At 38.5% G+C, this 27,732-nt stretch overlaps 1 protein-coding gene across 5 annotated transcripts; it reads right to left on the reverse strand.

The window, feature by feature from the left end:
- On the reverse strand, nt 1-27,120 carry HDIP1 (HDAC and MIER1 interacting protein 1). 5 transcript variants are annotated; one of them, XM_027092121.1, is made up of 5 exons: nt 26,803-27,107; nt 20,628-20,724; nt 7,938-8,120; nt 3,685-3,824; nt 1,633-1,739 (listed from the first exon to the last, which is right to left on the reverse strand). In XM_027092121.1, the coding sequence occupies exons 1-4, from the start codon at nt 26,866-26,868 to the stop codon at nt 3,727-3,729; spliced, it is 444 nt and encodes a 147-aa protein (XP_026947922.1). In that variant the 5' UTR covers nt 26,869-27,107; the 3' UTR covers nt 1,633-1,739; nt 3,685-3,726. The 5 variants fall into 5 exon arrangements, 4 of the variants coding, with proteins under 4 accessions (XP_026947921.1, XP_026947924.1, XP_026947922.1 ...); XR_003429810.1 differs by lacking the exon at nt 3,685-3,824 and adding an exon at nt 6,631-6,724 and having other exon boundaries at nt 1,640-1,739; nt 26,803-27,102; XM_027092120.1 differs by lacking the exon at nt 3,685-3,824 and having other exon boundaries at nt 1-1,739; nt 26,803-27,082.
- Nucleotides 27,121-27,732: the final 612 nt, after the last annotated feature.

The raw sequence follows: 27,732 nt of genomic DNA on the forward strand, positions 1-27,732 counted from the left end.
TTTACTGCAATATTTGCTTTATTGCAGGGGTCTGAATCTGAACCCACAATATTTTGGAGGTATGCCTATATTAAGTTCACAAGCATTTTTAGATATTAATCTTAAGTTTTTTCCTCAAAATTTAAACTTTTCTTATATTTCATAGATAAAATCACATTAACATTTCTGGGAATAAACTTTATTACTAGGGCTTTAAAATGCATACAAGATAATTGTAGTAGTACTTGCAGGTAAATATGGGGATTGAGGGAAAAGGAATTCTTAGGAAAAATCCTACATCCTACCTAGAGAACCTCTTAAGCTCCCTCTGCTGGCTACCATTTAAATAAAGTAGAAAAAAAGGTAAACCTCTTTTCTTCTGGGAGGTAATGGGAGATGCACTCTGAAGCTGACAATGCTGTTGTTGAAATTAAAAAGGAAAGTTCTCTTAAGTAAGGGCTAAGTCTAACTGCTGCCTACATTCCCTAATAAGGCTTCAGGACTTCCAAACAGATGGGGGAGCGGGGGTGCGGGGAGGCCACAGTCCACTTAAAATAAGGGAAATCATTATCAAGTTTGAATATGTTAAGCATTAAATCGATATACAAAAATGCAAAAGCATTTATATAAAACAAATCAAATATAAACAATTATCATTTAACACTAGAAAATTAATAATTTAAATACAGTTCACAAAACTTCACTAGAACAAAAAGCTTATACCAAACTATTTAATCTATTAGTTTCAATATTAAGGTTTATTTTTTTCCTCCAGAGTGAGGTTAAGTAACAATTTAAATAATTTTCAGGATGTATAAATGAACATCCATTCAGAAAGAACATTACTGCTTCAAAGTGGCTATCTAAGAAATATTTTGCATGTAATAAATATATTTTATGTTTAGGTTAACAGGCACCATCTTGAGAGCAAAAAAGTATTTTTTTTAATTAATAAATAAATTACATTCAAGAAAACAAGGTGTTTAATATCTGAAGTATGATATATCCTTAAATGTTTTTCTTCATATAGCACCCAAACTTCCAAACTAGAAAGTAGCTTCTAAAATATAACTCATACCTTAAGTTATAAAAATAAAGGCCAAGAAAAAAATCAATTTAAGACAAAATTTACAGTCTATATTATTAATTCCCCATTCAATAAAATATCAACTGCCAATTTACTAAATGAACTGCAAATATGCAATGTTAGTGCTGAAAATCTGAAATATATATTTTTAAAAGTCACTCTTTCTCAAAGTATTTAAAATATTGCATCTCTGGTGGCAAACCTGCAAACTATCATTTTATTTCTCTAGTTTCCTTACTTCCACTCCCAACCCTACCCCTTAATCTTGTAAAAGCCATCCAGCATTTTTTCTTTTTTTCAGTGGGGGGTGGGGGTTAATACACTATATCCCAAACACAAAACACTGACAATACTCCTTGGTAAACAAGGAAATCCCAGAACAGTCCAAGCCTGCAGCTTTGCTCCCAAAGTGTGCCACAGGCTAAATGATAAAGAAAAAAAAACAATCAATGGCCCTTATTGATGCAGTCAGAATGCTCCTGGGAGTTCATAACTGTTTGAGAATTTGCTGATGTAATCCTGAAGAAAGTTTCAACACATTTTGCAGACAAATATCAGAGAATAAGTCTTTGATTAATAATTTTTCTATTTATTTCTGCCAAGGCGACTGAAAACACGAAAGCCTTTTCATCAGAGAGGTTAGCATAGATGTCAATTTCCTTTTCCTGTTTCTCTGTTAAAAGAAAAAGGGAAAGCTCTTAATATAAAGGCAGTAGATGCAGTATTTTTTTTTAAGTTTTCAAGTATTCCTTTAAATGACAATAAATATAATACATAATAATACAACATACACTAACTGCTATAAAGTATTATGCTACTGAACTGAAATTTTAAAATTACACAAAGGAGTTACTAAAATGCCATGAAATCAATTCTAAGACTAAATGGAGACTGTATATATTTCTATACACACAGTCTAATATCGATATCATTTCTGTAAGAATCTCAAATATTTCTTACTCCTCACTAGCATGACCTGTTTCAATCAAAATGAATCTCCTCACCCTAAATATGGTCCCTTCTGAACATCAATGGTGCCTTTATGAATATATTAAGTTCTTCACCTTAGCCCTGCTATGGAAAACATGAATAACCAACATTTATTTCTACTTTTCCCCACCTGATTACAAATGTAATCCAAGTCCATGGTAGAAACTTTGAAAAATACAGAAAAATAAAAAAGAAAAATCACCTATTATCTTATGAGCCAGCTAAAATCACGATTAACATCTTTTGTGTATATTCTCCCAAATGATTTTTTTCAGGCTCTACTATGATTCCACATTTGTCTCGTTTTTTGTTTTGTATTGACTTTTTAATCAAAGTTAAACATGAATATAGTTTAGAGTCAAATTATTTTTACAAAACGTGTTACAAAAAAAACAGAAGTCCTCTTTCCCTCACGCACATTTCCTACTCTTCAAATAAAACTACTTTTCCAGGTATTCCTTTTGGTTTTTACCTAAGTAACATATTTATCTGATGCAACATCTTGGATTTTTGGTTATAGGCATTATTAATTGACTTTCCACCATGAAATATTAGGATTTATTGTTTTCTGTCTCTTGCCCCCACCATACTCTTATCACATCTTCCCATTATAGTTATATTACCATTTTGATGAGATCAATATTGTGTTTACATTATTCACTGTGTAAATGATTTCACTTTTCCTGTACACTGTTTTCACTGAAGAGATTCTTTTTTTTCACTTGCTTAGTTTTCATTACTAATTGAACCCAAACTCTCTCCTAGTTGGATAAATCTTTCAGAATGTTTACACATATCAATCTTATCTTCTTGAAGAAATTCTATGCTCCAATGTGGAATGGTTGCTTTCTAGGCCTATTGCACAATTATCATCTGGAGATCTCTCGTCAACATCATGCTGGAGATTCTCCTCATCTCTCTCTTGAGTTGGACCCCGTGCCGTAGGTCCAGGATACTTTCTTGGTTTACTTCTTCACTGATGTCATATATCTTGCAGTAGCCTCCTGGGAAAGGGAGTATGGGTAGCAAATTTTTTGAGACCCTGAATATTAGAAAGTGTCTTTAGTCTTTCTTCACACTAGTTAATAGTGTGATTGAGTAAAGACTTGAATATTTCCTCTTAGTATTTTTTTTTTTTTTGCGATACTTGGGCCTCTCACTGCTGTGGCCTCTCCCGTTGCAGAGCACAGGCTCCGGACACGCAGGCTCAGCGGCCATGGCTCACGGGCCCAGCCGCTCCGCGGCATGTGGGATCTTCCCCGACCGGGGCACGAACCTGTGTCCCCTGCATCGGCAGGCGGATTCTCAACCACTGCACCACCAGGGAAGCCCTCCTCTTAGTATTTTAAAGGCAAAATACTGTCTTCCAACTACTGGTGTCACTGTTAAGAAAACCGTATACCACTTTTTACAGTTATTTTTTAAGTTATTGCTAAATTTACTACAGTTAAATATACAGATCATAAGTGTACAACTGGATGACCCATACCACAATCAAGATACAGAAAATTCCTCATGCTCCTCTCCAGTCAATCCTTTCCCACCCCACCAGCAACCATTGTTCTACCACCATAGATTTATTTTGCCTGTTTTTGAACTTCATATAAGTGCCATGGTATAGTACGTACTGTTTTGTGTCTAGCTTCTTTCATTCAACATGTTTTTGAAATTCACTGATGTTGTTCATACATGAGTAGTTTGTTCCTTGCTGGGTAGTATTCCACTGTACCACTTTGATTATTTTCTCTGAACACTTGAAGGACCTTCCCTTTAACCAGAGAGATATGACTTATGATGATATGCTTTGGCATAATATCTAGTTTTAACCATCCATTGGTCTGGGAATTTGGTGAGGCATTTCAATATGGAAACTCAATGTCCTTCCCGTTTGGGAAAACTACTTGAATTATTTCACTGATGACTTCCCATCTACTTCATCTTCTATGTTCTTCTTCTGCAACATCAATTATTTACAGATGTGGACCTCGAACTGGTCCTCTAAATTTCTTACGTTTCTTATTCATTTTTTCATCTCTTTTCCTATTGCTATACATTCCGGTACATTTCTTCAATTTTGTCTATAAGGCTTCTGTTAAAGTTTTACATTTCTGCAAATCGTATAGACATATACATACATATATATATATTTTGAGATTCTCATTTTAAAGTTCATTTTCCAGGTACTTTTTTGACATCTGCAATTCCTTTTAAACATCATCTTGTTTTTCTTTCATGACTACCATACCTTCTCTTACAAAGAATATTAATGGTAGTTTTAATTTTTTTCTTCTCCCTGCAAAAACTTATCCAAGTTATTTTTTTATTCCTCTGTGAAAGCCTGACTGGAGAACTCAGTATTTACCATCTCCAATTTTCACCTAATCTTCCTCATCTTAATTTGGTACTCCTGCCCTCAATGATGCCTGGTGTTTCCTAGACCAGAGACTGTGTTTTCCCTTTCAAAGGATAAACTTGCAGGGAGGGGAGGTCAGGGTAAAGAGCCCTAGCAGGCTATTAAAACACAGACTTCAAATAGTCTTGTTTTTAGCCTCACCTTCACCTCTACACTTTCAGACAATAACTGAGGTAAAAATTCCTGACCTTAGGCAGATATGAAACAAAAATCAGTTTCTTTCTCAGCTTTCCTCAAAGGAGTTTACAATTTGGGTTTCTTGGGTCTGCTAAAGAAGTTAGCACTTTGCAGAATTTTGCTGCTTCTCCCACTCCTTGTCCTTGTGGGACTTGGCCCTTTAAAAAAAAAATCCCTTTCATCCTTGTCATTTTACTAGGATTTGGGGAGGGTGCAGAGCTAGATGTGTTTATTCAATCCACCATCTTTAACGTGAAGTCTACATTAACTCTCTATGTTCATTAATAAGGTATTCAGAATTGCCCAATATATTTCAATCAGTCAAAATGTCACTCCTGGGGCTTCCCTGGTGGCGCAGTGGTTGAGAGTCTGCCTGCCGCTGCAGGGGACACGGGTTCGTGCCCCGGTCCGGGAAGATCCCACATGCCGCGGAGCGGCTAGGCCCGTGAGCCATGGCCGCTGAGCCTGCGCATCTGGAGCCTGTGCTCCGCAACGGGAGAAGTCACAACAGTGAGAGGCCCGCCTACCACAAAAAAAAAAAAAAAAAAAAAAAAAAAAGTCACTCCTACTTACTAATATCCAGAATAATCATACCCCCTACATATAAAATGAAGACTTATTTTAAACCATCCAAAACTGTTAAGTTTAATGGTTGGCTTTTATCATAATGTTGTTATCTAGATGTCTAAAAAGATTTCCTTTTCATTCCTTATTCTTCCTATTTTTTTCAAAACATAGGAAACAGTAAAGCCAATTAAAAATGTGCTTTTAGACACACTGTCAGGTTTTCCTTATTAGAATAAAGATAAAGCTTGCTTCAAATTCTTCAAGTGCCCTATGAGCTGGGAATCAATAAATACTGAATTTAAGTAGCTACTTAACACTAAGAAGCATATCAAAGAAGTCTATTCTAAAATATATAGACATTTCAAAAGTTCATATTTTCTATCAGTATTATATTTAGAAAACATGGTCTGCCTTAAGGGTTTGTAAAATACAGCCTGCAAAATTGGTAAAATGCAATTGGCAAAATCTGGCCTCCCACCTGTTTTTACAAAGTCTTACTGGAACACAGCCATGCCCATTCATTTACGTATTCTCTATGGCAGCTTTCCAGATACAATGACAGAGCAGACTAGCTATGACAGAGACCCTATAGCCCACGAAGCCTAAAATATTTATTATCTGGCTCTTTACAGAAAAAGTTTGCTGAATGCCCTTGCCCCTGGCCTACATTAAAAGATTCTATTTTATTATACAAAAATTCCTTGAGGTCCTCCCTGTTTGTATTAAAAGCATATCTTACTCTAGAAATAGCTTTCTTAAAACTTTTCTATAATAAACTAAAAATACCTGAAACCAACTTATACCAAATAAACACTTTTTTCAAGTTAACATGAAATAAAAGATCCAAACCTGCATATATAGTCCTACCACAACTACAGAGCCTTCGTTTCCCCAAATAAAAGACTGTCATTATCTATTCTCTCATCTCCTCTGACTAGAAGCATTCCTTTTCAATTCTTTGGGTTATATTCCCTTTACTTCAACTGTAAAGAATGTTCTGTTTTCTGGGCCAAGCAGTATTTCCCTCTTTTCTTTTTTCTCCATTGACTTTTTTTTAAATGTATTTATTTTATTTTTTGGCTGCATTGGGTCTTCGTTGCTGTGCTTGTGCTTTCTTTAATTGTGGCGAGTGGGTGCTACTCTTCGTTGCGGTGCGCAGGCTTCTCATTGCGGTGGCTTCTCTTGTAGAGCACGGGCTCTAGGTGCACAGGCTTCAGTAGTTGTGGCACGTGGGGCTCAGTAGATGTGGCTCACGGGCTCTAGAGCGCAGGCTCAGTAGTTGTGGTGCACGGGCTTTGTTGTTCCGTGGCATGTGGGATCTTCCCGGACCAGGGCTTGAACCCGTGTCCCCTGCACCGGCAGGCAGATTCTTAACCACTGTGCCACCAGGGAAGCCCCTCTGTTGACTTTTCTTTACCTAGTTTTCATTCTGAAACAGTCTTTAGCATATATTTTCTGATCATCCCATTGTTAAAGAAGCACCCTCAAGTTGAGAAAACAACTCAAACTCTCTGGAAGATCAGCATAATAGAAGGAAAGAGAAAAAGCAGTAAAATTACCCAAGGAAATTAAGGAGTATAGAAGCACAGTCTTCACAGAATACAGTCAAAGACATTATAAACCTTAGTCCTTTAACCATACAATATTAAAAAATCTTTAACTTTGATAAAACCTATACCAGTGAAGTTATTTTCCCTAACAGTAGCACTTTTATTCAAATAGAAGCACACAAAGCAGAGAGAAACGGTGAACAGGTAAAAAATTCTCAATGTCTAAAATACATTTATATTTGAATACCTAAGACTGAATACCTGAAAAAGCAAAGCATAACTCACAAATAACATAAGAAGTTATAAACACATTTCACTGAAGAAATTATTTTAATAGAGGCTTTTGTGGTGTCTAACAACATTGTTATTTATTTTTAATTGAAATATAGTTGATTTACTTGAGAGAGATTTTTAAAGAATTATAAAAAGCAACTCTCTTGTTTTTTCATTTAATTACTGGCTTGAAAGTCCCACTTTTAAAAAGATATTCATGGGCATATGGGGTGCATTATACCATTCTTTTTACTTTTGTGTAATCTTTTAAATTTTCCACAATAAAAGGTTTTTTAAAAGATGTATAAATCAAAGAAAACAAGAAGTTTTAGTTGATGGTTACAAACAAGTTATTGGTAGACACACTACTTATCAGAAGAAAAGAGAAAATCTATAAGGAGAATATGAATATGTTTTAGACCAAGAAGAATTCACCTTACTATCCAAAAGCTGCCTCAAAATAGGAAACAGAATAGGAGTAATTTAAAAATTCATACTGAAGAACACTTGAGAGTAAATTTTTAAAACTCACAGTATAATAGTTTGAAATAAGTCTTAACAGAATTCAGATTTATCTTTAAAAAAGTATAACTATTTTAACAGACTTATCCAGGATGTCATACACATATTATCTCTGAACTTTACTATCATCAGTTTACAGCAAGGTGAATTTTACCTAATTTAAGCCTTTAATTTTCCAATAAGAATTAAATTTATGTGACTTTTTTAAAACAAACATCTACCTGAGAGGAAATGCTTTTACAAACTAAAATATGAGTTGGAATTTTAAGTCCAGGAGTTCAATGCCTACCAAACACTTTCTTCACTACTATCTAATTCAGATGTTAGAAAACTTTAATACCTGAAAAAAAAAAAAACAACTGCTTGGATTTACTCATACCTCTTTCTTCCTCATGTTTTTTGGCAGATGCACTTTTAGGTCTTCCTCTTCCTCGTCTGATATGATCTGAATGGCTGTTACTTCGAGACCTCTTTCTGTTTTCTAAATCCTTATTTACTGTAGAATTTATCTTCTCTCGCCTAACTCTCTCTGTTCGCCTCCTCTTGGCCTCATGCTTGTTTTCTGTATGGATGAATAAAAGTGATATATTTTAGGGCTTAGCAAGAACTGTTTGCCCATGTTCTCATTGCTTTCTTCTTTTTTTTTCTAAATAGCACTAGAGTTTGCTGCCTGGCATATTTTATAAAACTACAACCATAACATCTATATGTCCCTCACCCATGCAGGAAAGAAAGAAATTCAAAAGAATTCAGATCCACATTAACACATGAGGTAGTAGGAATCTTATAACAGAAGACAAGTTTCTTTATTTGATACTTTTAATTTCAGCCTCTACAAGTTCACACAATTCCACAGCAACCTTTTTCCTTCTCTCTGTATCCAAGTTAAAAATGGTGAAGTATTACAAAAGGAAAATAAATATTCCATTCCTTTTTTCCCCCTACCCAAATTACAGATTGAAATATGTCAAATACACAGAAGCAAAACTGACCTTAGCCATAATATTTATATTAAAGTTCCCAATAAAAACCAAACAGAAAGTATCTAGGAAAAATATAAAAATACTAGGGAAGTAAGCAGTTTTCACTTTATCCACAGAAGAGGTCATTTCTGACATTCTAAGAGCATGTTTATCCCAAATAAATAGCAATAGGGGAACCTTACTCAACATGGTGATTTAATTAATGCAAGGAGCCACCCCTCTCACTCCAAACAGATCAAAAGGTTGGATAAGACAAACAACAATTTTTTTAAATTGCTTTAATACGTACCTGAATTCAAAAGAAAGAAAGAAAATTCACCAAATGCCTAAAACCATGGTGGTAAAGGGGCAAAACATATAAGAAAATTCATATCCCAAGAACTAAAGAGAACAATTTAAAAGGCTATATAGGGCTTCCCTGGTGGTACAGTGGTTGAGAAGCCGCCTGCCAATGCAGGGGACATGGGTTTGAGCCCTGGTCTGGGAAGATCCCACATGCCGTAGAGCAACTAAGCCTGTGCACCACAACTACTAAGCCTGCGCTCTAGAGCCCACAAGCCACAACTACTGAGCCCACCTACCACAACTGTTGAAGCCCACGTGCCTAGAGCCCGTGCTCCACAAGAGACGCCACTGCAATGAGAAGCCTGCACACTGCAACTAAGAGTAGCCCCCACTGGTTGCAACTAGAGAAAGACCGCGCGCAGCAGCAAAGACCCAATGCAGCAAAAAATAAATAAATAAAGTAAATAAATTAAAAATAAAATGAAATAAAAGGCTATATAAATTAAGTACGCTTAATAGGCTACTATAAAATAAAATAAATTTAAGTAAAATATTAATAGTTATTTCCAAATACCATATCCTTGGAGAATTAGTTAATTCCAGGTCTCAGATTAACATATGCCAGATAATGCAAGAATACCTAGTTATTCCAAACTGTAAGAAAGTTATCTAAGATCACCAGCATCTTGTTAAAGGACTCAAGGGCTAACTTGAAGAGGCTCCTGTTGACTATTATAATTTGAGCATCAATAAAAATAATAACTATAATAGACTGAAACACCTAAAGAACCAACTCACTATTTTGAAAAGTGAAATAAAGGAGAAGAATAAAGCATTTACCCTGCCTTTTCTATTCAAACTGTACCACTCACTGGGTAACAAAAGGGTAGATGAAGAGCAATTTCTTATTTTAGAATCACTGTGGCTAAAAAACTGAAGAAGGAATAAGAGTATTACCATTTTCAACTTGAAATGAACTAAATGTAAACATCAACAGCAGCTAACATCACAAAAACAGAGATAAGCAGACTTTGTGCCTCCTTATAGAATACCTACCTAAGTAGTCTTGCCAAAAAAAAAAAAAAAAAAAAATCAAATCTCATCAAGCCCTTAGATCCAAATTACAATTTATAAGAAAAAGAGAAATCATTCAAAGAATGTGTTAACATACACCATGGAGACACAAACAGTAAATCCAAATGGACAAGTGATAGTTTAACATATAATCTGCAAGGAATAAAAGAGAAAATAATGGATAAAGAGAGAGCCAAAAAAGATATCAGTCATATGCAACGTGTGGACCTTATTTGAAATCTGTTTTTAAAAACCATTTATGAGAAACCTGAAAATTTCAACACCAGTTGGATATTTGATATTATGGAATTATTGTTAATTTTTTATTGTGCTTAAGTTTTTAAAGGTCTATCTTTTATTATTTTTTTTTATTTTTAATTTTATTTCTTTTTGGTTGTGCCGCATGGCATATGGGATCCTAGTTCCCTGACCAGGAATCAAACTCATGCCCCCTGCATTGGAGGCATGGAGTCTTAACCACTGGACCGCCAGGGAAGTCCCAAGGTCTGTCTTTTAGAAACATGTAATGAAATATTTATAATTGAAATTATATGAAATTTGCTTTAAAATAATATACAAGAGAAGGAGTGGATGTGGATGGGACAGAGTATGCTTAGAATTTCTCAAAAAAAAAAGTTGAAAGAAATAGTAACAGGTAAAGCTTTTTATAGTATGCCTTTTAGAGTTTAACACTGAATATAAGTTTGTTCCTTCAGCTACCCACCCATCTCTGCAAACTTCTTCATAGCCAACTTCTCAAAAACGAAGTATCTGTACTTTCTGCCTTCAGTTTCTCACCTCCCATTCACCCATCAATTCATTCCAGTATAGCTCCCAACTCAATGAAAATGATCATCAAGAAGGACAAAAACCCCTGTCAGCAAATCTAATAGACACCTCTCTTTAATCATCTTAATACCATCTCTCAAAACTTCAACACAGGACTACTCTTTTCCTTGAAATTAATTTTTTTTTTTTTTTTTTTGTGGTACGCGGGCCTCTCACTCTTGTGGCCTCTCCCGTTGCGGAGCACAGGCTCTGGAGGCGCAGGCTCCACGGCATGTGGGATCTTCACGGACCGGGGCACGAACCTGCATCAGCAGGCAGACGCTCAACCACTGCGCCACCAGGGAAGCCCCTACGCCCACCAGGGAAGCCCCCTCTTTTCCTTGAAATTAATTTTTTACTTGATTTTCAGGTTCTGCAAATCTCCCATCTCACCAGCCATTCCTCTTTATCACCTCTGCTGTCTTCTCCTTCCTGCAGGTTCTTTTCCATCTCTAATATTAAAGTCTTAGGACTCTGTCCTGAGCCCAGATAAACCATGGACCCAAAACATTAAAAACTATTGTTATAATCGTTCCAAAATTTCTACTTTCAGCTCTGACTTCTTCCCAAAGCTCTAGACTGCCTACCTGACAGCTTCACTTGTATGACTCACAAGCATTTCAGATGTGCCAAAAAATAACTCTTGATTTTCCCTCCTCCAACCTTCATTATACTAGTAAATAGCACCAACCAGTTGCAAAAGCCAAATAACTTGTAGTCATTTGTGACTCAGCTTGTTTCTTCTATCATCATAGAAGTCCATAGGTACTCTGTGCAAAATACATCCACAATTTCTTCATTTCTCCCACTTCTATGGGCAACCGAACACATTCCCTAAATAGCTGCCAAAATTATCTTAAAAAAAAACTGTATAAATAAGCTTCCTTTCTAAAACCTTTCATTAGCTTTTCACTTTATTTAAAAGAAAGTCAAATTTCCTGACCAAAGACTATAAGTCCCCCATAAGACCTGACATTTGCCTCTCACCCATCTAATCTCATACCAGTAGCCAGTTTGTTCAGTACTCTGCAGATATGCCTTCCTTTTAATAAAACAAGTTCCTTCCTCCCTTGAGTCTCTGCATTTGCTAATCCTTCTGCCTAGAGCTTTCTTCCCAAGGCTCTTCATGAGACAGGCTTTATTTCCTTCAGATGTCAACTTATAGGTCACCCCTCTGAGTCTCCCAGCCCAAGTTACTTTCTATAATCTTCTACTACTACTACTACTATAGTCTTTCTATAATTTTCTTCTACTACTACTTCTACTACTACTACTACATTTATTTATATGCTCAATATGTCTCCCCCATCAAAATATAAGCTCTATGAAAGCTGGGGTGCTTTTGTCTGTCTCATTCACAGAACCTAGAACGTTACCTACACATGTTAAGTGGTGCTGAATAAATAAAATCAGACTGAACACATGATTTATTTCACTATCTTCTCAAAAATCCTATTGAAATGAGCACAAACATGGGTAAAAAGGTAAAGGGAAAAAGGAAAATAAACCTGCAGTGCTTGAAACAGGAAAGGATGCTATTAACGATCTAAAATTACAGAATTTCAGCAAACTGGCAAGCTAACAGATTCTAAGTAACCAGAATAGAAAACACTAAAATTCAAAATAAAAATAAGAGATATCTCCTATAGCAGGGATCGCTCTTCTTCCCAAAGATATTCCCAGGACAGGACGAAAAGTACAGTAAGGAACAGCAGGCCACAGGGTGATTATCAGAATAACTAGAACTACTGCAGAACAGTTGGGCCTATGTATACAAAGTAACACATAAAGACGTAAAGCTCTTGGGAATCAAGCGATGTTCAAGGGGACTTTGACCCTCCACAACACAGAAAGAAGAAGCAAACAAACAAAAAAGGCAGTTCCTCATAAAAATGAAATACTATAAAGGATCTCACATTCTGTCCCAGAATGAAACCTTCCTTATTTTGGCAATCATGGATTTCAACAGCATTCCCCAGCTCACCTAATTTACATCTAAAAGCCTGCCAATAAGCTTCTTCCAATTGTACACTAAAGAGATGTCAAAATAGACTTTCAAAACAGTGTAGGATATTCATGCAAGTTATCTACACTGATAAACCAAGACCTTCATTTATAAATATCAACAGGCAATTAAGGATTACCAGCTATTTGAAGAAAAAAAGTGTGAGAGAGAGAAGGAGCAAGATAAAACATGCAGAACAGGGAGCTCCCTAGTGGTCTAGTGGTTAGGATTCTGGGCTTTCACTGCTGTGGCCCGGGTTAAATCCCTGGTCAAGGCCAAAAACAAAATAAAAACAAAAACATGAGGAACAAAGGTAGTTCAGGAAACAAAAAAATCTTAAAACATTTCAAAGCATACCTTCTGAAAGTACTATATCATTAAGATTTTTTTGCAGAAATAGAAAACTCCATCCTAAAATCATATGGAATCTCAATGGACCCCAAATAGCCAAAACAATCTTGGAAAAGAACAGAGAATCACACTTCTTGATTTCAAACCTTTTCTAACAAAACTACAGTAATCAAAAAAATGTAGTACTGGGCTTCCCTGGTGGCGCAGTGGTTGAGAGTCCACCTGCCGATGCGGGGGACACGGGTTCATGCCCCAGTCCGGGAAGATCCCACATGCCGCGGAGCGGCTGGGCCCCGTGAGCCATGGCCGCTCAGCCTGCGCGTCCGGAGCCTGTGCTCCGCAACGGGAGAGACCACAACAGTGACACCCCCGCGTACCGCAAAAAAAAGAAAAAAAAGTAGTACTGCCTTACCAGAGACATACAGACCAATAGAATAAAATAGCCCAAAAATAAATCCTCGAATATATGGTCAAATGATTTTCAATAACAGTAGCCATGAAAAAACAGTACTTTCAACAAGTGGTAATTGGGAAAACTGGATATCCACAGGCAAAAAAATGAAACTGGACCCTTATCTTATACCATATACAACAGCAGTCCCCAACCTTTTTGGTACCAGGGACTGGTTTCCTAGAAGCCAATATTCCCCCACCCCGGGGGGGGGGGGGGGGGGGGCGGGGCAGGGGGACGGTTCAGGAGGTAATGCGAGCAATGGAGAGCAGCAGAAGCAGCTTTTGCTCGCTCGCCCACCACTCACTTCCTACTTTGCGGTCCGGTTCATAACAGGCCGCGGACTGGTAGCGGTCCGCGGCCCGGGGATTGGGGACCCCGATATACAAGAATTAACTCAATATGGATTGAAGATCTAAATATAACAACTAAAACTATAAAATGCTTAGGGGAAAAACTTCAAGACAGTGGATTTGTCAATGATTTCTTGGATATGACACCAAAAGTACCGGCAACAAAAGAAAAAATAGACAACTTGGATTTCATCAAAATTAAAAACTTCTGTTCAATGCATGAACAAAATGTAGTAAGTACATACAATCGAATATTATTCAGGAAGGAAATTCTGACACGTCACAGCGTGGATGGAGACATTATACTAAGTGAAACCAGACACAAAAGGACAAATATTGCATGACTACACTTATAGAAGGTAACTACAGTAGTCAAATTCAAGTTCACAAGCACAGAAAGAATAGTAGTGGCCTGGGGCGTGATGGGGGCGGGGAGTGGGAGGAAAATGGGGAGTTATTGTTTTATGTGTGTGGAGTTTCAGTTTGGGAAGATGAAAAGAGTTCTGGAAATGGACAGTGGTGATGATTAAGCACATGATATGAATGTACTTAATGCCACTAAACCGTACAACTTAAAACGATTAAAATACTAAATTCTGGGATTTCCCTGGTGGCGCAGTGGTTAAGAATCCACCTGCCAATGCAGGCGACGCGGGTTTGAGCCCTGGTCTGTGCTCTGAGACACGCCTAGAGCCTGTGCTCTGCAACAAGAGAAGCCACTGCAATGAGAAGCCCACGCACCGCAATGAAGAGTAGCCCCCGCTCACCGCAACTAGAGAAAGCCCATGCACAGCTACGAAGACCCAACTCAGCAAAATAAATAAATTAATTTTAAAAAAAAAAGAAAAAGTAGGGATCTCCCTGGTGGCCCAGTGGTTAAGACTTCACCTTCCAAAGCAGTGGGTGCAGGTTCGATCCCTGGTCAGGGAGCTAAGATCCCACACGCCTCATGGCCAAAAAACCAAAATATAAAACAGAAGCAATACTGTAACAAATTCAATAAAGACTAAAAATGGTCCACATCAAAATATCTTTAAAAAAAAGAAAAAAGAAAAAGTAGGATTATCCTTATAGTACAATGGAAAGAAATTTTAGCATGACAGCTGTGCAGCAGACCTAAAATCAGTCTTGATTAGAAGAAATCAGAGGATTCTATGAAAAATGTCTTTTAAAGATGAATATAGATATCATTATATAAACTATATGATTAAGAACTTTAAAGAAAGGCACAGAGATGAAGGTATGTATTTTTTCATCAAAAGGCAAAATAAAAACTATGTTCCATATATGAATGTACAGCAATTTTAAGTGATTAGCATGTAAGGAACAATGTTTTCTGAAATAACAAAACCAAATCTTCACTGTCAAGTAATTCAGAGTTGAGGATCACTTACTACTGATTAACGTTCAATCATTTTGGGTTTCTAAAAGGTACTGGTGATAATCATTTCCCCATTTTTCTTCCTTAACTACAAAAGTGAGTATGTCGTTTATGGACTTTGCTTATTTATCAGCCTTTCCCTGTTAGAGAATAATTTAAAAATTAGGTTTAATATTTTTATCCCTTTTTCCTTCCCTCAATAAAAAATGGAATTTATTTAATTTTGTTATTTATTTGACTAAGCTTAACCCAAAGTTTATACTCACTGAGAAATTAACAGTTAAATACTAATAAGCTGTTCAAAATTCTTACCGTTTTTTTTTTTTTGCTGTACGCGGGCCTCTCACTGTTGTGGCCTCTCCCATTGCGGAGCACAGGCTCCGGACGCGCAGGCTCAGCGGCCATGGCTCATGGGGCCCAGCCGCTCCGCGGCATGTGGGATCTTCCCGGACCGGGGCACGAACCTGTGTCCCCTGCATCGGCAGGCGGACTCTCAACCACTGCGCCACCAGGGAAGCCCCAAAATTCTTACCGTTTTAAACCTTTTTCTTACTTTTAGCGGAAGTCTTGTATAAACTAGTATCTCAGTTAGATTTTCAGTTTACTTTTTCTTTACAGTTTTTATAATGAAAAAATTTTAAAGGTATATCCATTGTTATTAAATGCAAAATAGCACCCTTGATGTCACTAAACCACCCAGAACACCCATTTGGAAAACTAAATTTAAAGATTTGGAACAGAGTTTGTTCTCACCAAAAACTGCTTCTGTCAGTATTTGGTAACTGACCAAATACTTGAATAGATTACTACTACAGTACTGAAGGTTTAGGCCACAGTACAGATACTTTCAATTTTAGGAAATACAGTATTTCCTTTAATTTCTTTTTTTAAAAATGTCTTCAAATTGGCAGATGAAGACTCAACCTCAAGGCTACTTTTTTTTTTTTTTTTTTTTTTGCGGTACGCGGGCCTCTCACTGTTGTGGCCTCTCCCGTTGCGAAGCACAGGCTCCGGACGCGCAGGCTCAGCGGCCATGGCTCATGGGGCCCAGCCGCTCCGCAGCATGTGGGATCTTCCCAGACCGGGGCACGAACCTGTGTCCCCTGCATCGGCAGGCGGACTCTCAACCACTGCGCCACCAGGGAAGCCCAAGGCTACTTTTTAAACTCTCAGTCAACCATTCAATTTAGAAATGAAATCCTACATGAACAACATAGTCAATTTTTAAAAATTTATCTCCATTTAATATTGACCCCCTAAAAAGGATAAAAGAAACAATACTACATTCCTAACTCATTTAGAAAAGAATCAAAGAATAATTAATTGCCTTGAGGTTCTATGCACTTGTACAAAACACTGAGCATTAATACAGCTTTATTTGTAACACTCATCTTTTCCTCTCACCGAAATTAATATATTTTTACAATTTAAAATTAACTTCTGTAATAGATTTTATTTATCTATATTTATCTATATTTTCAGCTAGCAAAGTTCTATATTGTTCTAGCGTCCCATCTCCCTATTTTCATGTATGTTATGAAGATATAAAGATGATTAGTATATTTGCAAAATGTGAGTTTTCAACATTTCAAATCTAGATAAATCTATGACTTAACAGATTATTTTCCTCCTGCATGTCACACAAAGTTACAATAATTAAATAAGAGGTTTCAACCCACTGAAATTTCAAATAATCTTTTATAGCTTTGATTTTAAGATAAGTGCAATCTGAGCTTTAAGGATGTTTCTTTTTTGTTTTAAATGTTTAATTATGCAAATAAAAGTCTTCCTTGGGGACTTCCCTGGTGGTGCAGTGGTTAAGAATCCGCCTGCCAATGCAGGGGACATGGGTTCGAGCCCTGGTCCGGGAAGATCCCACGTGCCGTGGAGCAACTAAGCCCATGCGCCACAACTACTGAGCCTGCATGCCGCAACTACTGAGCCTGCATGCCGCAACTACTGAGCCTACATGCCACAACTACTGAAGCCCGCGTGCCTAGAGCCCATGTTCCACAACGAGAAGCCACCACAATAAGAAGTCCACGCACAGCAACGAAGAGTAGCTCCCGCTCGCTGCAACTAGACAAAGGCCGTGTGCAGCAATGAAGACCCAATGCAGCCAGAAAAATTTTTAAAAAGAAATTTAATTGTAAAAATTAGTATTTATTGAGTACCTATAACATACCAAGCTTTCTTTATGTTAGACATTTTCATATACACTTCACCTACACTTCAATCCTCTAAGTTGGTACTATAAACCTACATAAACACAACTAAACAGCAGCTGCCCCTGGAGGTTAATTAACCTGTTAGAGAGTGTCCAAACTGGAATCTGAATCTGAAGCCAGATCTTCATATAATATATAACAACATACAGTACATGTCTGTACTATACCAAACTGATTTCCAGGCTTTGAGTACTCTTAATCCTTCTTAAAACCCTTTCCTCCTTTTGTTCTACAGCACAGTCTATCCCTGATATTTCTCTGTCCTTTCTATTCTTTGTTTGTCTTGCTGGTTCTTCTTCCTCCTCCCTAGGATTTCTAGGCTTCAATGTTTCATCTTCACTTCAAGGTCGCAAGTCTACTCTTATTAAACAACAGAACCTTAGGAAACTCCAAACGTAAAATAATAATGAACTGCTTCTCACTCATCACACTGACTTATGTAACACCACCTCTGTTGGCTGTTCTCCTGCGGCTGACATTTCTTCTCAGCTGACATGACCTCCCTACCCACTTCTACCCTTTAAGATTGGAGTCTGCCAGAGTTCAGTCCCTGAACCTGCTTCCTCTTCCTACCCTATAGACTCTATAGAACTAGCTCATCCATTTCCATGATATCAACAACCATGATGATTCAAACCTTTCTCTCCGGCTGAGGCTATTCCCTGAGCTTCAGACGGTATGTCCAACTGGGGAAAAAAAAAAAAAAAAATCCACACGGATGATATTTCACAACTATATCCAAACATAGTTTCTTCATCTTTCCCTCAAAACTTGTCTTCCCTTTTATCTTCCCTTTCTAACCAGTAATCCCAGTCAGAAATCTGAAAGTCATTCTAAAGTCTTCCCTTTCCTTCAAATGATTCTAAATTCTTAACACTTGTAGCATCTGTCCCTTTTCTCTGTCCTCATTTACATTTCTTCCTTACCTCATTTCTCACCTGAATTGTTGGTATATAGAAGGGTCTCAAAAATATTTGTTGAGTGAAAAACTAATAAACACAATTGTCCCACTAATAGCATGGACCATGTCTTATTCATTTTGGAGCCTCAGAACTGAGTTGACATGCCACCCCAGCAAATCTACTGAATGAATCATTCCAAGGTTCCCATACCCAAATCATACTCTTAGGAAACAAGAACCAGGAATTGATTTTTAACAGTTCTCTGGATGACTCCTATATAACCAATCCAGCAACAGCCTTTAAGAACTAATGAATTAATAGTAAGTCCATTACCATGTTGAAAGGGAGCAAACTCAGAGGCAGAAATGGAATTAAAACTGCTTTCCTCCCATCTCTCCACAGACCTAGGATAAACAGACCTCTCACAGACATAAATATATGTAATTCTTGAATCATCTCCTACTATAACCATTCTTTGCTTAACTCAGCATCCTCACTCAGTTAACATACTGCAAAAGCTCACTTCCACCTTGTAACCCCACAAACTATTCTCTAGACAGAAGTCAGAATGATCTTTCTAAAAGGCAAATCAGAGCATGCCACCCTCCCCTCACCTCATTGCACATCCCAGGGATAGTTTCTCCTCACACTGTAAGAACAAAAACCAAAATCTTACTCTAGTTTACAAAGCCTTAAATAAATAATCTGGCCTCTGCTTATCCCTCTGGCCTCATATCAAACACTCTCCTGGTTTTACTGTCTACACTGCAACCACGCTGGCCTTTTTGTTCCTAAAATATACCAAAATTTAACAACCTTAAAATTTTTGCATTTGCTATTTCATCTGTCAAGAATGGTCTTCTTCCTGATCTTATCATGGCTACTACCCCCCTGTTCCTATTCAGCCTCAGCCTAAAATGTCACCTCTCAGAGAAGCTTCCAACCACTCAATCAAAAGTAGCCTTCCAGTCACACACCTCAGCACTCTATTTTAATTTCTTACAAGGCGTTTATTCACAAGTTGATATTCTCCCTGTTTATCTGTTCTCTATTTCCTGCCTACAAGAATGCATTAAGCTCCATGACAGCAGTGAACCCGCCTTGATAGTAAATTCATTCATTACTTTAGGCCCAAGGCTTAGAACAGTCCTAGCATACAGCAGGTGCTCATATATACACTTGCAATCAATCTACTCCTATTTGGGGATCATGAACATATAAAGTTCTGACTTTATCAAAGAACAAATAACAACATTTCATTTTTTAATAAATATATCTGCTGAACAAATCCAATTTGTCTATATTAATGGGAAGGTAAAATTCAAACAAAAAATTTTTTAGATATTCTATATCAGGGAATTACAAAAAATAACCAATGTATCTAAAAATTATATTCACACCAAAATCAGGTTATATTTTTTCAGTCACCAGTTTAAAAAAAAAAAAACAAAAACCTACTTTAAAGTTGTTACACATTGTACCAGCACTATGAGAGGAAAAACCAAAATGTCCATCAAGCAGTAAACAGATAAACAAATTGTGGCATATCCACACAAAGAATACTATTAAGCAATAAAAAGGAATGAATTCTTATTGATATACACAACAATATGGCCGAATCTTAAATTATGCTCAGTGAAAGAAGTCAGGCAATAAAGATTACATACTGTATGATTCCATTTATATAATGTAAAGTTCTAAAATAGTGACAGAAAGCAAATCGGTGGTTATCTGGGGGAGTGGGAAACAAGATGGAAAGATTACAAAGGGGAACTAGAAAGCTTATGGGAATGATGGACATGTTCATTATCTTGACTGTGGTGACTGATTGGTGTAAACACATGACAAAACTTATCAAACATACACTTTAAATATGCACAATTTATTGGAAGTCAATTATACCTTTAGTAAAGATTTAAATTTTTAAAAAAAAAATCAGATCAGGTCACTCCCTTGCTTAAAACCCTTCAATGGCTCTCCATACTCCAAAAATAAAAAATAGAAAATTTGTTACAAGCGTTATCAGCATTACAAGGGAGTTAACATTTAAATAGAATAAACGGCATACTAATGTCATAAGCTGATTTCCAATAGCTAATAAAAACCAAACACATACTTCAATAGACTTTAATTTTTAACTTCAACAAAAATTGAATAGTAAATTCACAAAAATTAATTTTAAATTTCTACATCAAAAAGCTAAAAATGTGGTAAACTCTCACAATTACCTGTAGAAGATGGTGATTTTTCTGGGTGTTTTGCATTTAAAAGTTTTCTGCTAATAAATATGTAACCACAGGGACATGATTTACATGCAACAGGAACCTGTAGACAAAAAAAAGAAACAATTTATTATTACTATTTTTCTGTTCTTTAACTTCTCAGTGTTTCTGTACTCTCCTAAACTGAATGATAAATTACTTGAAGTAGGAATCGTGGATTTATTTAAACCCCACCTCCTGACAACAAATTATGAGATGGGTATTGTGTCCTCTAAATCTTCACATTCTAGTAACACACTACAATAACCATGAATGTAGCAAATGCACGGTAAACATGTGCTGATGTGAGTGAACAACAGAAAACCACAATAGGGTCAGAGCCAAGGAAAATATACGGGGAAAAAGGTAGCATTTCCTAAAATATTAGTTTGAAAGCAGTTTATATAGAATAAATTGGAAAAGGGGGCATGATTGGGAAATCATTAAAGTAATCCCAGCATAATATTATGGGTCCCACTGGAATAGTGAGAATGTAAATGGAGAGAAGGTAGATCTACAAGACATTTCAAAAGGGTAAAGAACTGAAAACAACCCAGGTTCCAACATGAGCAGGTAAGATGCCTATTACTACCAATAGAAAAAAAAAAAGTTTACAACAACCCGTTTGAGGGGCAAAAGTGTTGTACAAACAAAAGAGAATGTGGGACAAAGCAGGAGTTGAGATCTAGTATCTTACAGTCTCAGCTCCAGGAAGGACGTCGGATAAAACACAAGCTCTTCAGGCTTCTGTTTCTAAATCTGTAAACTATTTTTACAAGTGTCTCCTTTCTCCATTTCAAGTCTGTCAATATTTTTCTAAAGCCAAATGTTAGGGACTTCCCTGGTGGCACAGTGGTTAAGAATCCGCCTGCCAATGCAGGGGACATGGGTTTGAGCCCTGGTCTGGGAAGATCCCACATGCCGTGGAGCAACTAAGCCCATGCGCCACAACTACTGAGCTTGTGCTCTAGAGCCTGCAAGCCACAACTACTGAACCCGTGTGCCACAACTACTGAAGCCCGAGCGCCTAAAGCCAGTGCTCTGCAACAAGAGAAGCCACCACAATGAGAAGCTCGCACATGGCCATGAAGAGTAGCCCCTGCTCACCGCAACTAGAGAAAGCCCGCATGCAGCAACGAAGACCCAACACAGCCAAAAATAATAAATAAATAAATTTATAAAGCCAAATATTATTGAAAATCATTGAAAAAAGCTTTAGCTTTCCCTCCACAATTGTTTCACTAATATTAACCTTAATGATCCTTGGACTCAGGGCACATTCACTGAAAACCAGAAATTAATCTCAACAAAAAGTACTCACAGAATACCAATTACAATTCCCTTTGTGAGATAAGTTCCATTTGCCCACTGTTCTGCTTATGTAAAAGTTTAATCACTACTATAAAGCTTTCATCCATTTATGTAGAGAATGCCTCATGTTCTAGAATATAAATGTGATCTAAATAAGCTAAATCAGAATTCTGGCAGAATTCCTTTTCTTTGCATAAAAATACTGAACAAAGAATTCTAGTTTGTATTTATGAAAAATAACAATGAATCTATAAAAATAATCAAACTCCAGGTATGTCTAACAGCTTGCTTTATCAAGACTGTAACGAGGGCTTCCCTGGTGGCGCAGTGGTTGAGAGTCCGCCTGCCGATACAGGGCACACGGGTTCGTGCCCCGGTCCGGGAAGACCCCACATGCCGCAGAGCGGCTAGACCCGTGAGCCATGGCCGCTGAGCCTGCGCGCCCGGAGCCTGTGCTCCTTAACAGCAGAGGCCACAACAGCGAGAGGCCCGCGCACCGCAAAAAAAAAAAAAAAAAAAAAAAGAATGTAACGAGATTCTTCCAAACCATGACAGAAAATGTAATGTTACATTTCTTAATAGTGTAAAATCTGCCTAAAATAGGTATGTTTTGTCATTTTAAAAATTTCACATCTTCAGAGAAACCAAGCTCAAAGGTACTGACTCATTTCCTTTATACTTAAACACATCATTAACGACATCCACAGCAATATAAATTGTTTTAAGTTAATGCTACCCAAAAAAAACACAGAATGTGATGTTCTTATTCAACATACCCTTTGCTACTCAACAACCATTTTCTTTCAGCTATTGAAACTCAACAAATTGAAATTTAATTGTCTTATACACAAAAAAATTATATCAACCCATGTCCAGAATTAACAGTGTGCTACAGTTAGATGAGAAATGTACATTCGGCTTTGGGATGACTAATTCAATTGACAGGCTGATTTACGTCCCTTAATCAAAGTGTCTTATGCTCAAGGAACATTCATGCGCCTGAGCTAAGTCACCCTAAGGTCCTTTTGAAAATGTAAAGTTCCTTCCCCTCACACCAACCCTGAAGAAAACCCAACTAACCACCACCACAATACAGATCCTGTAAAAAGAATTATTAAATGAGGTAGACAACTTCAGTTATATTAATCTCTTTAAATTATTGTATAATTTGGATTTTAAACAAACACCTAAACTTCCATGAAATTTCAGTTGTAATGCCAAAGACAACAGTAATGAAAGTTCTAATGCTATACTTTCAGGATTTTAAAATGCAAGGAAAAAACTTTGAAGTGTTGTTTACTGATGGCTTGTGAATCAATTTATTCCTTGAAAAATAGGTATTTAGATTGTAGGCATGTTTTACAAGTAAGACAGGCTTAAAAAACAACTGCAAAAAACAAAATCCTGACCCTATATTGTTTCACTGACTTTAAAAAGCTCAAAAATAACCACAATACAGAGAATCCATCTATACTCTTTGTTGCTAAGAGCATCTAAGTTACGTACAGTAGACATATTTGCTAAATGTCACATAAAATTTCCTAACATTTTTTCCTAAAAGGGGGAAAAAGCTGATGTAATAAAGAAAAAAAAAAAAAGCAAAAACAGAAACATACACCAGAGATCCCAGAAAAATAATAAGAATCCTGACTACTACTACACTCAAAATGGCTCAGTAACTTGAGTTAGTGGATGTGAAACCCGTTGAAAATGAAAAGTATTGTGGTTTAGATGTTTCAGAACTATATTTTCAAATGGGGGAATGTAAAAGGGGACGTAATAAAGCAACTGAAAATCTAGGTCTTTCTTGTTTGCTGATCTCTGTACCTGTTTTTAAACTTACACACACATAGACAGAATTTATGTAAATCTACTCGAGGCAATCTCCTCAAACTTTAAAGATTTTATATTTATGTTTATAAACTATATCTAAATTCTAATTTAATATTCATCAGGCAACTTAGAATAACAGCAGTATTCTAAAGCTTTTTTTAAAAATGGCTTTCTGGATTATAATTTTTTTCTCATTTATAAGAAACTGTACTTTCAAATAACTAGAAAACTAAAATTAATCTATTATTTTCTTCAATTGAGTTACTTTTAGTAAAAGATAAATCGCTTTTAAGAATCACCAAAAGTTTGAATTAGTCACCATGTATGTTATCTTCTCTTAAGTATTTAGAATAAAGAACACTACAAACCAACATTTTAAATTATGTTGTTGTAGCCTGTTATGGAATGAATTGTGTCTCCACCTCGCAAAAACACCCCAGCAACAGATTCGTATGTTGAAGCCCCAACCCCCCAACGTGATAGTATTATATGGAGATGAGATAATTAGGTTTAGATGAGGTCATGAGGGTGGAGCCCTCAGGATGGCATTAGTGTCCCTGCAAGAGACACCAGAAAGCTCTCTTTTCTGCCAGGATCTTGGGACTTCCAGCCTCCAGAACTGTGACAAAATAAATTACTGTTGTTTGAGCCACCCAATCTATGGTATTTTGTTATGGCAGCTGGAGTGGAGGTTGTGTGTGTAACAACAAAACAGAATGTGATATTTCCAAATAAAATGCTGATCACGTTTTGTTGAATAGTTACAGGGACTCCTACAAGTTTACTATCCTTTCCTCCTTTTTTAACGAGGATATTAAAAACAGGTTATTTTCCCCAAAAGGTTACTGTATGCCAAATACAACAAGGTCAGGATTTGCAATAACTGATGCCCTACAGAAACTGGAATGCATAATGCATACCATGTAAACCTTATACTTCTGCACAATTAAACGGAACAAATGGAAATGATTTAAATATTGAAATAATCTTCAACAAGGAGACTTAAATAGAAAAGTCCAACTTTTTCAGAATTTAACAAATTTAGTTTAATGGTAAGAATGGAAATTTAGGATTTCTCTGGTGGCGCAGTGGTTAAGAATCTGCCTGCCTATTCAGGGGACACAGGTTCGAGCCCTGGTCCGGGAAGATCCCACATGCCGCGAAGCAACTAAGCCCGCGCACCACAACTACTGTGTGTGCGCTCTACAGCTCGCGAGCCACAACTACTGAAGCCCTCGCACGTAGAGCCCGTGCTCCACAACAAGAGAAGCCACCGCAATAAAAAGCCCGTGGACCGCAACGAAGAGTAGCCCCCGCTGGCCGCAACTAGGGAAAGCCCCACGCGCAGTAACAAAGACCCAACGCAAACAAAAATTTTAAAAGAAAAGAAAGGAAATTTAACTCTGTTTTGGAAAACATGGCTAAATTGTTTTTAGAATGCATACTCAATAAACTCAAACAATCAATAAACCGTAATTCTCCTTGCACAGTCTTCCTCTGATCAGCATATCTATCATTGCCCATAAAAGATACTGAATAAAACATGTAACATTTTCTGTTAAAAGATTTGATCAACCTTTAAGCTTACTCCTTAAAGTATGCACTAAAATAAGCTTATTAAAAAAGTCTTCAGGGCTTCCCTGGTGGCGCAGTGGTTGAGTCCGCCTGCCGATGCAGGGGACGCGGGTTCGTGCCCCGGTCCGGGAAGATCCCACATGCCGCGGAGCGGCTGGGCCTGTGAGCCATGGCCACTGAGCCTGCGCGTCCGGAGCCTGTGCTCCGCAACGGGAGAGGCCACAACTGTGAGAGGCCCGCGTACCGCAAAAAAAAAAAAAAAAAAAAAAAAGTCTTCATCCATTTCAAATTACTCCTGATCTAAAAAAAAGGAAAGAAAGAAAAAGGGAGAAGAGGTAATCATTTTGAAAAAATCCTCTCAGTGGAAAAGAAAAAAACACACCCAGATCTGCATGTTGGCGTGAAATAGGGCCCTTACTAATGCTTTTAACTGAGAGTCTTAACTCATTCGATTATAAGGTTTAGAGGAACTTCTATTATTCTAGTAAAAAATGAGGCATCCTTAAACTAAAACGGTAAGATGAGATTTTTTTAACTTACAGCTATGACACCATTAATTCTGTGTAGAAAGCAGTCATTTAAAATTCATAAAACCACATATATATATTTTAGAAGATCTGGAAGCAGAAAATGCCAAATTTTTAACAGTGGATACCGCGGCGGGTAGGGGCAAGTGAGGAGCGCTCAGGAAGGGCTTCAATGGGGGCGTCATTCAATAACGTTCCATTTAAAACAATGTACAGAAAGGATTCACGATTATTTACGTCAAAAATATAATAAATATATTTAAGAGAAAAAATCTCCATATTTCGCCAAAACTTAAAACTATTACACTGCGGGCCTGTCACATTCAAGCATCCGCCCAGGTCGCGGGGGGACAGTTTTGGGAGTCCACCGTACACATCTGAAACGGGAACAAAGCAACCCTGCCTGGCAGAAGGCGGATTTCGGAGCCAGGAGCCCAGACTCAGAGTCGACACATCGAGGATTCTCTTCAGGGCAGGAGGGGGCTGAGGGACCGAACTCGTCCACTTGGGCTGCTGCCCCACACTCCTGCCGCTGTCACCGGAGCCGGACAGGCGATTCTGGGAGGGTCCGAACAGGGCGCCCCGTCAGCTCACGATAAATCCACGCCCCCTCTCACGCCGCTGGCCACAGGGCAAGATACTCGCCCGTCTGATCGCCGCCAGGTGGGCACCGGCCGGGCCGCGGCCCCGGGCGCTTCCCCGGCAACCCCTGGGCTCTATCCGGCCGGTTGAGGGCTCCCATGGTGGCCAGTGCTCAAGGGCCGGCCCACACGCTCAGCCGCTGGGACCCCGGCGAGGCGGCCTCTCCACAGCCAGCGGCCGCCGGCAACGGACGCCCGCCCGCGCGCACCCGCCCCACCGGCCCGTGTGCCCGGTGTCCCGCCCCCGGCGCCCACCTGTTGGTCGCACTCGGGGCATGATTTGGTGGCCATCTTCACTTTCTTGGCTCGAGTTGCAGACATGCTCCTCTCTGGTGGCAGCGGCGGCGACGGCAGCGGCGGCGGCGGCGGCGGCGGCGGCGGCCCGGGCTCCGCCCCTCGTACTTCAGCAGCCCAGCCTCCGCCCGTCGGTCCCCGCTGGCCAGAGTGAGGCTCTGAAGAGCGCGCGCGCGCGCGTGCGCGAGCTCGCGCGGAGCCTGCGTGCTGAGGGGGCGGGGCGCGGCGTGCGCGGGCTCCGAGGGACCGCGGAACACGCCCCCACCCACGCCGCTCCGGTCCTCTAGGGCGTATCGATTCTCACGAGAGGAGACCGACTGGATCGTCCGGTGGGACGATGGACACGCCCTCTCTGGGCCAGACGAACGGCGTGGAGGCGTGGTTTGGCCGGGACTCGGCAGTAACGGGCGTCAGGCTCGACCAACGAATGCACAGACAGGGCGGGTCGTGGTGCTGAGCCCGCCCCCTCCCCCGGAGGAAGGAGAACGTGAGTGAAAAAAGCGGTGGGAGGTAAAGCGCTTGGCACAGATCCTGCCGTTTGATAAACTTCAGTAAATGTTAGCGAGTCTAATCATTGACGAATTGTAATAGACATCTGATGAATCTGCTATATGCCAGCCCTGGACTCGGTTCTGCGAGGTATAAAATTCGTTAAGTCAAATATGTATTGAGGGCCAATTCTGCCACACAAATGTGAATACTAGGAGGTGCCTGCCCTCAAACACGTAGTCTAGAAGTGTAGACGGCCCAACATTCGAATACAGGGGATTTGGGTTGTTGTTGGAAAGAATAAGTCGGTTGACTAGAGTGTTATATCAAAATTTAAAATTCACCTCGCCTTTGATCTTGCAATCCCATACCTAAGAATTTGGAAAGATACTCTCCATGTGC

The sequence above is a fragment of the Aethalodelphis obliquidens genome, unplaced genomic scaffold (genome assembly GCF_003676395.1).
Source record: "Aethalodelphis obliquidens isolate GAN/ISIS:26980383/991018 unplaced genomic scaffold, ASM367639v1 scaffold75, whole genome shotgun sequence".
NCBI lineage: Eukaryota > Metazoa > Chordata > Mammalia > Artiodactyla > Delphinidae > Aethalodelphis > Aethalodelphis obliquidens.